This window comes from Hyla sarda, chromosome 2 (assembly GCF_029499605.1).
Source record: "Hyla sarda isolate aHylSar1 chromosome 2, aHylSar1.hap1, whole genome shotgun sequence".
Classification (NCBI taxonomy): Eukaryota; Metazoa; Chordata; class Amphibia; order Anura; family Hylidae; genus Hyla; species Hyla sarda.
Window position 1 is genome coordinate 79,912,612 of NC_079190.1, and position 12,016 is coordinate 79,924,627.

The following is a 12,016-nucleotide window of genomic DNA, read 5'->3' on the forward strand; positions in this document are numbered from 1 at the left end:
TATTTCTGTTATTTCATGTGAGGACAAAAAGAAATCTCCTTAGTAGTAAAAATTGGTTCAAAATTCTTATGTTTTATTCTTTATTTTACTGACCATGTGATAACCCACACTAAACCCAATACACAGGGTTATAGTGCAGGTAAACCGGATTACAATAGGGATCACTTATCCGGGTCTGCAGTTTGGTTCTGGAGATACTTGTTGTATTAGCCTCCCGTCTCCATTGCGCAAAACGGCCATTTCTAGACTAGCAATGGAGAAGGACCTTTCATACCCAGCATCTCTGCCTCAATCACCTCTGCACCTATAAGTCCACCCGCCTCATGAATATTCGGAAGACCCCCCCAATGTAAGCGAAGTGAGGCAAGAGGGGATTGAGGCAGGGGAGCTGGGTATGCCGGTTCCCTCCTTCATGATGCAAAGTAGTCGATTAATATCATTTTAGTCACCTGCACTATAACCCTGTGTGTTGGATTTAGTACAGCTGCACCCGCTGTCAGTTTCCCTTTAAATCTTGGTTGGATTCTTATGGATACAGTCAGAGGATACATGGAACTACAATGTGTGCATGCTTTCAAGGAGATCTCCAGCGACATTAAACTTATCCCCTATCCACAGGATAGAGAATAAGTAGCTGATGGCCGGAGGTCTGACCACTGGGACCCGACGCAATCTTTGGGACAGGATCCCGGCTCTCTGTGAGGAGCGTGTATAGTCTACTGGTAGACAGCAGGCCCTCCATTAATGTCTATGGGAGCTCCGATGAAGCACGAGTGCTGTAGTCGGGTCTTTTTGGTGCTCCCATAGATTTGAATGGAGCAAGTGCCGCCTGCAGAACACTCCTCACTGAGGGCCGAGTCCCATCCTGGTGATTGGGGGGGGGGCAGCAGCACTCAAACCCCCCCCCCCCCTGTGGATAGGGAATAAGATTATTTTTGCCGGATTGCTAATTTTAATATTATAAACCACTGTTACAGTAAATTTACATGTACATAATCCACAGAGCCATTGAAGCATTTCAGTCCTGTTGTAACACGTATGTATACACTGCAGATTTTGCCACAACATAATTATGGTTGGAAAGTCTGCAGAGTATTACAGTAGCAGCAGTGGATGGGATATGTAGAAATCTTACCAACACTCTGCGTTAAAAAAATAAAAAAAAAACTGCTGCAAATTTTTGCCATCCGTATATTCTCCCGAAATAATAAAGATGCCTATTCTTTCGGAAAATGACATTTCCGCTAGTGTGACAGTGCAGCAGAATCCCATTAAAAACAATAGGAAGCTGCTGCATCGGAAATTCTGTAGTGTGCATGTCAATGGGAATTTTGCTGTGGATCTTCAGCCAAATCTGCAATTGAGGATTTTTAATTCTTCAATTTTTTTCTTCTTTCTTCAGACTTGTTCACACTGGACCAAACTGTTACAGATTTTATAGCAAATTTTCCCAAGTAACCTTGATTAAAAATCTGCAGCATTTAAGGTCCTGTTCTACCATAGTAACATAATGCGCACCAAAATCCATAGTGTCCAATTTAAACTGTAATCCGCACAGTTTGTTGCATTTTTGGATGCAGGTGCATTGAGGTTTTTTGACTTTCAGCCAAGCCGGTCCTGTCGTGACAGATCATGCATGTTTTTTCCTTTTGTCATGAAAATGCATGAATTACTGTATGTCAGTGGTCTTCAACCTGCGGACCTCCAGATGTTGCAAAACTACAACTCCCAGCATGCACGGACAGCCGTTGGCTGTCCGTGCATGCTGGGAGTTGTAGTTTTGCAACATCTGGAGGCCCGCAGGTTGAATACCACTGCTGTATGTGACATCAAATTGGATGTAAATGGATGATTAAATGGGCTTTTTTTGTCATCTGTTATTAGATCATTGAACTGAATGTCATCTATGGGGGGGGGGGGTTTATTGCTCTATCAACATATAATTAATTTATATTTTGTATTGAATAATGGGAAATACTGTATTCTGATGAGATGAGAACACCTTCTGCGAGATGTGTAAGCATAGAAGGGAAGGGAACCTAGAGATGCCTGGATACAGTCTGTGCATTTTCCCATTGGTCTGCGTCTTGCTGCATTGCTGTGCTGTGTTATCAGACAGCTGGAGGTCATCACATCCCTACTCTCCTCCCATGTGTTCACCGCACCAGACAGACAGCCATGGGCCTGAATGTCAATGACTAGATCACCTCTCCTTGGTCTGATCAGTGGATCAGCTATGTGTTATATGCTGCAGTGTGTCAATTGCCAGCTGATAAGTCACCTCTAAAGATTTTGCTTCATATTTTATGTTTACGTTTAGATTGTGTTTTTTCCTTCTTTCCTGTATGACATAGTGTTCTTCTATGGGACTACACTGGAACAAAACCTATTTTGAGAGAGAACCCCCAAAACACTGATACATTCCCTATTAGTTTATAGCAAGTGTTAAAGGGAACCTGTCACATTGAAAATACAGCCTGAAGGTATCATGTCATAGAGCAGAAGGAGCTGAACACACACACACACATATATATTACACCTTGTCACTTTTTCATATAAATCTCTTAATATTCTGGGCTAAGCAGTCAAGTAGGCGGAGCTACCCAGTGACAGCTGTATATAGAGTACTTCCGCCCACATGACTTTTGCCCCGAATGAGCAGCAACTTCCATGAATAAATGACAAGTTATTCTAGAACTTTTCCCACAAAACTACCGTATATATGAATTTGCTCAGCTCCTCCTGCTCTATAACCTGATACCTGCAGATCGGACTGTATATCAACATGACAAGTTCCTTTTAAATAGGATGCATTGGCCCAGATTTACAATTTTATTTATTATACTGATATACTATTATTGTTGCTATTGTATATGTTTTTAATATTGTGCATTTGATATATATATATATATATATATATATATATATATATATATATATATATATATATATATATATAAATAATACATACAGTATTTGTATGAATTACTTACCTTACCGTGGACGCATTACTTCTCAAATACATTGCTTCACGACCTAGTTGAATACATATTAGATATGTCTTTTAGTGATGCACCGAAAGGGAAATTTTGGACCAAACCCCCCCCCCTTTTCTTTTTTTAAAATAGTTTTGGTTACATATTACACTTTTGGGATGTGATGTGACCAAAATCAGCAATTTTATGTTCACAGTGCAGGATGAGATACCAAATTATGTTTTTATTTTTTATATGTAAAAAGGGAAAAGGAGGGCGATTTTAAACTTTTAATACGGAAGGGGTTAATGGGTGTTTTTTTTACTTTCCAAAAGAATCACTAGATTCCTAATACAGATCAATGGAATTCCATAGAACTCCATTGATCTGTGTGAAATGCCAGGCTCAATCAAATGAAGAGTTTCGGACACCAGTGATGCTGTGGTAAGCCCTCCGGCTACGTCCACAGTGAATTCCCCCCCCCACACTTGACCACCAGTAAGCATTTACATGTCCCTCTAGATGCCACTGTCAGCTTTGACAGCTGCGATCTAAAGTTTTATTAGCAGGCGCTGAGATCGTTGCATGTCGGCTATTAGCGGTGGCCCCCAGCTACAAGAATTATCAGGGGGCCGCTGGGTGTGGCGCAGGCTCGAGTCAGGAGCCCGAGCCATACACTGTTTATGGCACAATTACGCGGCCGTTAACCAGTTAAATGATGGACATTGGAGCAATCTCTGTCTGTCATTACAGGCAGATGTCAGCTGCTGATAGCAGCAGGCATCTCCTGTTTATGACGCAAACCCGACCCATGACGTACATGTATGTCATGGGTCGAGAAGGGGTTAGGCTATATCGGCGGAAAATTCCTTTGGCCGAAAAGGGCCATTTCGGCTGATTTTCGTCGCCGGAATTTCGTGTACCTCTACTTTTTATTTTCATTTTTGTTTGTTGTATTAACTTGTACCTTAAAATTCCTAATGAAAATTATTAAACCAGAAAACCTTCATGTGTAGGGACAAACCAGACAGTCTCAGTAAATGTAGTCCGCTGTGTCTGTCCTATACATTGTGTCACATTGGCTCTCCTGTTTCCCTGTGTATGTGAGAGGAGCTGATGTAAGTGGTTTTCTCTGTGTTCTAATCCTGGCATCAGGGTGAAAGGACAATAATTTCAATTCGTCAGATTGGGCAATGTTTCTGTAATCCTCCAGTGTGCAGTGACACGCACGAGCGCGCACACACACACACACACACACACACACACGTTCAACTTTGATACTGTCACACTACGGAGTGTGGTCAAACTGACATGTTTTTTTTTTGCTTTGGGTTGATTACAACAATAACCAATTCATATTGTTTGTCATTTTATTAGTTCAGACAATTCCACAAGTGACAATACCAAATATGTTTGTTTTGTTTTTAGTATGTTTACACATATTTTTAGATGAAAAAAGAGGGTGATGTATACTTTTAGTATGGAAAAGGTTAATGTGTATGTGTAAAATTTGTACCTTTCAGGGGACTTGTATTAGGAATCATTAGAATAATTATTTAGATTTTAAATTTCTTAAAATGTAATACCAAATTATATATGTACAGAAAAACACTATTGTGTCCATGTTCACAGCAGGAGACCTGCATCAGAAACCCCATGCCTGTTCATAAGGTCTATATTTGAGTTGCAGATTATATATACTAGGGATGTCCCTATAATGGTATCGGGACCAATACTGGACACTTGCAGGAGTACTTGTACTCGTGGAAATGTCCCCGATACCTAATCGGGTACTCGCCAGCGGGACCCCCTGCAGGTATCACGGAGGTGCCAAACAATTTGGCGCGCCCAGCAGCTGAGAGTGCATCATAGCCAGGACCTGTGGTTAAGGCCGAACATCACTGATCGCTGTGATGTCCGGTGTGAGGTGCAAGCCTGCGCCCCATGCAATTTTGGGAAGGCAGAGCTGGGCAGGACGCAGTTCCTTCCTCGCCCTTCCTTCAGGAAGACATAGATTCTCACAGCCCCGCTCCTGGACGTACATTTTGACAGCTGTGAAAATCTACGTCCAGGGGGCTGGGCAAGCTGTGGGAATCCCTCTCCTCCTAAAGTGGGGTGCATGAAAATCTATGTCCAGGAGCAGGGCTGTGAGACTCGTCCTCCTCCTGAGGGAGGTGCAGAACTGCATCCCGCACAGCTCTGCCCTCCCCTCGCTGTATGTTCGGAAATCTCCGGACAGCTGAGGGGAGGGGCTAAAACTTGCATGGGGCGTAGTTGTGCACCTCTCACTGGCATTAACCCTATAGACACTGCATCTAAAAGTCCTGAAGTTTACTGCCGGTTAATTCAGGGATGCTGATCAGGATCACCGCAGTGAAATTGTGGTGTCCCGATCAGCTGTAATGACGGCCGGAGGTCCCTTACCATGTTCCTTGCCGTCCAATCATCGCTTCTTTACTGCAGCCATCCATGGCAGGCAGTAGTAAAGGAGCACCGATAACACTGATCTATGCTATGGCATATCATTCATTAGTGTATGCAATCTACAGATTGCATGTAATAGTTCCCTATGGGGACAAAAAAAAGTAAAGAATTAAAATAAAATAAAAAGTGTAAATCAATTTTACTAAATGTGAATTAACCCCTTCCCTAAAAAAAAGTTTGAACCCCCCCCCCCCTAATTAAAATAAAATCTTTTTTTTAATATAAAGCCCTTTATCCCACTAAAAAAAAAAAATCTCACATGACAGAAAAAAGTATTGGTTATTGTTATCGGTGAGTACGTAAAAAAAAAAAAGTATCAGGACATCCCTAATATATACTGTATATATCTCTATCTCTGTCTCTCAGCAGAGGAAGCAGAAAGTGTATATTCCTCACATCAGTTTATTAAGGGTAACTCGGATACCTGGTTAACAGTTTGTATTCTGTATCACAAAGCCTTTATATTTTGGCCGGAAATGCAAAGTATTAAAAAATCTACTTCATTGCACAAAACCTTTTGTTCTATGTTATTCCACAGGAAACTGTGTCCACATCTGGATTAGTAAAGAGAACTGCATTTGGAACCTCTCCAATAACTTGTGATGCACTCAGCATCAGCATTACATTGTGCTTGTAAGCTATGTGCACAGTATTGAGAGCTTGTAAGCTATGTGCACAGTACCGCGGCCCTCATACTTCTGAAGTATATATGGTGAAATGCGCGTTATCATTTCAGTGCCAGTTAGCAGTAAGTGATCCCACAAAGCCTCAGTTTTGGCAGCTGCACTAAATACAAAATGTATCTGCAAAACCCCCACTCTTATCAGCTGCTGTATGCTCCAAAGGAAGTTACTTTGTTCTTTTTCTGTCTGACCACAGTGCTCTCTGCTGACAACTCTGTCCATGTCAGGAACTGTCCAGAGCAGGAGCAAATCCCCATAGGAAGCCTCTCCTGCTCTTCACAGTTCCTGACACAGACATAGGTGGCAGCAGAGAGCACTGTGGCCAGACTGGAAAGAACTACACAACTTCCTCTGGAGCATACAGCAGCTGATAAGTACTGGAAGGCTTAAGATGTTTAAAGTAACTTAGAAATCTGTATAACTTTCTGGCACCAGTAGATTTGAAAACCATTTTTCCCCCCCACCAGAGTACCCCTTTAATACACAGCCCTCTTGTTATGTATGTTGGTAATGCAGTTGAATGATTTCACCAGCTATATTTCTGATGTGGTTCTTTGCACTAGATCCTATGACTTCAAAGAGCACTTTTACTGCTTTGTATTTTTTTTATTTTTTATTCGTTACATAAGAGGCTTACTATAGGACAGTAGTAACTAGAAGGATACCATCTCCCTGATGACCTCTTATGTTTGTCTGCACTTCTGTATAATCGTCTACATCCTGTTTTGCACTAATGGTGTTTAAGTATCCGTTGTAATAGGAAAACTGTGTAACGCCCTGTTCCTGTTCTCTTGGCAGATCTGCACCTTACTCTTCACTTCTCTCTACCTCCTCTCGTACATGGTCATCACCAAGTTCAAGAAACATGCGGATTTCACCACGGGTGAGTCACATCTCTGGACAGAGTCTGGCTTATTTGTATAAAAATAGCCAAAAATGAAAAACATTTCTTGACCTGCAGCTGTTTTCAAAGTTATAATGTATTTTTGGTAACTGCATTTTTGTAAGAGCTTAGGGGGAGAGGGAGGCCTTTTTAAAAAATGAAAGAAGCGATCTGATTGGTTGCTATGGGCAATTTAGTTTTTCGTCCCTTGGGACAGGTTTTGATAAAACTCTAGAGCAGTTGTGCCTCTTTTGTTAAAGGGGTTTACCTAGGAAACACTCATCCCCTATATCAGTGTTTTCCAAACAGGGTCCCACCAGTTGTTGCTAAACTACAACTCCCAGCATGCCCGGACAGCCAACGGCTGTCCGGGCATGCTGGGAGTTGTATTTTAGCAACAGCAGGAGGCACCCTGGTTGGCAAAAACTGCCCTAAATGAAGAATATGGGATGAAAGTCAGTGAAGGGGTCCTACGGCCACAGTCATGAAAACCGGGGTCCTGTTTCCCCTCTGGCTGAATGGCGCAGCAGTTGGATGTGTGTTCTGTATAAGTCAGACAGATGGTTAAAGGGTATTCAGGGTATCTCTACATGAACAATAGGGTCAAGCAGGGACACTCTCTCTATCCTTCTTTCCCCCAGAAAGAGTTGGGAGACCGCCATGCACTTTACACAGTTTGGCTGACTTCTGTCTAAAAGTGTAGAGGCACCTTAAAGAGTACCCGTCACCAAACTAAACTTTTAATATATTGTTCCCTATGTAATAAGACACTTTGCTATTTACTTGCTGTTAAAAGTCTGTCTTTTTATATGTTTTTAATGTGATTGAAAAAGCGGCCACTAGGTGGCTCTGTTCTGTTCCCTGCCACAAGTCAAACAGTTAGTTTGGGCTCCCCTTCCAGCCTGGCAGGAGACCAAACTCAGGAAGTGCGTGTGGGGCATGGCGAGGCACAGCTCTCAAAGGCTTCAGTGACGTTGCGTCTGCTGGGGAACGCCCACTTTCTCCTGCTGGGAGCTCACACAATGTGAGCAAGGGGAAGGGTATGATACAGAGCTTTTTAAAGCTCAGGACATTTTTTTTTTTTTTTTTTTTTTTTAAGGGCAGGAGGAGTGTTAGGAGTAGTTAGGGAATATAATCTGAGTTGGTTTAGAAAATATGGTTTGATGACAGGTACTCTTTAATTCCGGTTGTGAGATAAGAGAGCCACTTTTGTGCTATATTATCTACTTTAGGGATGTTGCTAACCTCTGAAAAGATCAGAGGCACAGAACACATCCTACACACACACACAAAAACAAACAAAAAAATATATATATATAAATATGTATTTAATAACCCTGTTATACACCAGGAGCAAATATTACCTCCATCCAGTGGTGGAATATTGCCTCCATACCGCTACTGAAAATAACACCCTATGCACATAAATATATTGCCAATGATACCACTACATAATGCTTAAATAATACCACCGCACCATGACCCCTACTTTTACCACTACAGACCATATAAACCAGTGTTTTCCAAATGGTGTGTCTCCAGCTGTTTCAAAACTACAACTCCCAGCCTGTCTGAACAGCCAAAGCCTGTCCGTGCAGGCTGAGAATTGTAGTTTCACAACAACTGTTGACACACTGTTTGGAAAATGCTGATATAGGCCCTCTAAGTGATTACAGTGCAGTTTTATCCAGGTACTCTCAAGTGATGTATTTTTTCAGCTTGGAGTTATTCACTTTCCATTTTCTTCTCCATTCGGCCCAGACAGCCCTGCCGACCCCAACTGATGCGTCTCTTCCTATACACATAGGAAGAGACAGGGACTCCCTCCTGTGACTACTTTCCAAGGTCCCAGCAGCTGTATTTTTAAACTTTTTTTTTTCTTCTCTCTCTGCTGCCGCTGGGCCTTTACAGGGGTGGAGAAGAGCTTATAGCAGTGTTTCCCAACCACGGTGCCTCCAGCTGTTGCAAAACTACAACTCATAGCATTCCCGGACAGCCTTTGGCTGTCCAGGCATGCTGGGAGTTGAAGTTTTGCAACAGCAGGAGGCACCCTAGTTGGGAAACACTAGCTTATAGCCATTGTGACTGTATCTGGATCCCTGCGCAGTCTGCGAACTGTAGTTGGTGATGATAGTTCAGGGATCTCTACAAATTTCCATACCCCCCTTCCCCCTCCACTTTTGGTGCGCCACTTAACTTATTTACTGAATAATCATTCAATTCACTCTATTACTCAAGGTTTACTTTTATTCTGGATGTTGTAATTCCAGGCTCCTCTTGGGTCAGTATATTGTATTACTCAGCATGTCTTATTATAGATCAACAGCAAGACAGATCTGTTAGGTAATTTGTGAATATCATGTAACTTGGGATCAAGGTTCATTTATATCACAAATATAGACAAAATAACATGAGCATTGTCAATATAATAATATATGCAAAACAAAAATCTAGTGCCTACTATTCCCTCCTTCAGGAGTGTCCACATACCAATTGAGAAGCGTTGTTCTATCCCAGTGTTTCCCAACCAGGGTGCCTCCAGCTGTTGCAAGACTACAACTCCCAGCATGCATGGACAGCCGAAGGCTGTCCGAGCATGCTGGGAGTTGTAGTCTTGCAACAGCTGGATGCACCCTGGTTTGGAAACACTGTTCTATTGTGTGGAACTGGTCATCACACTTGAACCAGTTTTTTTTATTTTTATTGTGGTTGCATTTTAGAGATAGATGGCCTAAAGTAAACCCCAATCTGAACTCCTCTCTATACCGGAGACGTAGGTCACAACAAGCTTTGCTTCAGTTTCACTAGTTCATAGGAGAGTATCTGGTCTCATGGAGGCCGCTGACCTTTTGGAAAGTAGAACTCAGCTGTGTCTATGGCTGTCTGCACTCCATCACAGCTAATCAATGCTATCTGCTCTCTTACAGTTGACGTTGAAGATGCCGCCGTTAACAGAATTGCGTAAGTGTTGTGTTTTTTTTTTTTTTTTTTTTTTCTCCCTTTTTGTAGAAATGTGTAACTGATGTAGAATCCTTCCTGGAACAGTCAATATGCAATGCCTCGCTGCCATCAAATATTTACCAAGGTGTTCTCCGTGGTGTTATGAATGATCGCCCTTTCTAGAGAAGTGTCTTTGGTCTCCATTGTGTGTTTTCGTCCAGCTTTCAATATTGCTTAGTACAGCGTTATTCTATTGTCTCCACTGCGGGAGCACAGATTTGTATGCATAAGTATATGATGTATTTAATGCTTTAAAGGGGTAATCTGCCCCTGGACATCTTATCCCCTATCCAAAGGATAGGGGATAAGATGTCTGATCACGGGGGTCCCGCCGCTGGGAACCCCTGCGATCTCCCTACTGCACCTGGCGTTCGTTTAGAGCATTGGGTGCAGCATCGGAGGCTCGTGACATCACGACCTCGCCCCCTCCCATAGACTTGCATTGAGGGGGCGTGGCCATGACGTCACGAGCGGACTGTGAAGTCACTAGCCTCCACCCTGCATCGCCAGTCACTTGGCACGGAGCGAAGTTCACTCTGTGCATCGGATGTCTGGGTGCCGCAGCCGAGATCGTGGGGATCCCCAGCAGTGGGGCCCCCGCGGTCAGACATCTTATCCCCTATCCTTTGGAGAGGGGATAAGATGTCAAGGGGCGGCATACCCCTTTAAAGGGGTACTCCACTGCTCAGCGTTTGGAACAAACTGTTGCGAACGCTGGAGTCAGCGCCGGGAGCTCTTGACGTCATAGCCCCGCCCCCTCATGACATCACGCCCTGCCCCCTCAATGCAAGTCTATGGGAGGGTTGTGACAGCAGTCACGCCCCCTCCCATAGACTTGCATTGAGGGGGCGGGGCGTGATGTCATGAGGGTCAGGACTATGACGTCACGAGCTGCCATCTCCAGTGTACAAAACAGTTTGTTCCAAACGCTGAGCAGCGAAGTACCCCTTTAAAGGCTACAAGGTACACCAAGCTTGTAGGGTAGAAAACAATATAAAAAACTTACACTATAGATATTTCCTATTGGCATATACTCTGAGCAGCTGGGTGACTGTGTGTGATAGGGCAGCACCAGCAAAATGTGGAGGTGGCATTAATGGTTTCACAATATAGGATGCATGAGAGGAGATGTGGGCATTGCTGGGCTGCCAGTTTGGAGATGAGGAATGACCTGTGTGTTGCAGTACACATCCAAGGGCATGCGATCACAGCAAAAATCCAAGATGGAGTAGGCTGCCAAAACCCTGTCCTCCCTAGGTGTTCAGTGATGCAATAGGTTTGCAGGGTCTAGTATGAATACACATGCGAAGAGCGGAGTTGCTGTCTAACTTCCTATTGCCCTTTTGTAACTGAAGGTGAATATACCCTCACAAGCCTTTGTTTGGCAGCTGCTATTGTTGTAGGGAGTCACAGTTCACAATAGCCGGTGACAAACTTTTACGCATTTCCACTTCTCTTCTGACGTCCTGTAGCTGTAGGGGAGAATGAGACCTCGAGAAGGACACAGTACAGTATTATGTGTATTCAGGCTGATCAGATGAGCACATGGCTTCACTTCTGCTGGGTATTCAGACTGTAAGGACGCCTTCACTCGTGCGCTTCCATATTATGGTTGTACGTCTCAGCCTGACCGCGTTTCTGACAATCCCTACTGATAGCTGTCAGGGTCATCACAATAGCGGTCTATCTCCCCAAACCCCCCCCCTTTTTTTTTTTCTTTTTTTTTTTTTTTTTTCTTGTTTCCAGTACTTCAACTATTGTGCCCAGGCATTTCTATTTAGTTCACTCCTATCTCTGTCCTCTGGCAGGTAGCACTTGGTAAGAGGAACGTAGTGCCACAGCATTAAAGGGGTATATGGATCAACTGGCTCCAGAAAGTTAGACAGATTTGTAAATTACTTCTATTAAAATAATCTTAATCCTTCCAGTATTTATCAGCTGCTGAAGTTGAGTTGTTCTTTTCTGTCTGACAACAGTGCTCTCTGCTGACA

General features: G+C 43.2%; 1 protein-coding gene across 5 annotated transcripts in view; it reads left to right on the top strand.

Annotated features, from left to right (window-relative positions):
* LMBR1L (limb development membrane protein 1 like) overlaps positions 1-12,016 on the top strand; it is a 72,392-nt gene that overhangs the window by 20,296 nt on the left and 40,080 nt on the right. For all 5 annotated transcript variants that reach the window (XR_008889604.1, XR_008889603.1, XR_008889606.1 and 2 more), the window contains exons 2-3: positions 6,941-7,025; positions 9,953-9,986. Coding sequence is in view for 1 of the 5 variants with exons in the window: in XM_056562213.1 (XP_056418188.1) it covers positions 6,941-7,025; positions 9,953-9,986 (119 nt within the window). In the remaining 4 variants the exon portion in view is untranslated. The remainder of the gene's footprint in view (positions 1-6,940; positions 7,026-9,952; positions 9,987-12,016) is intronic.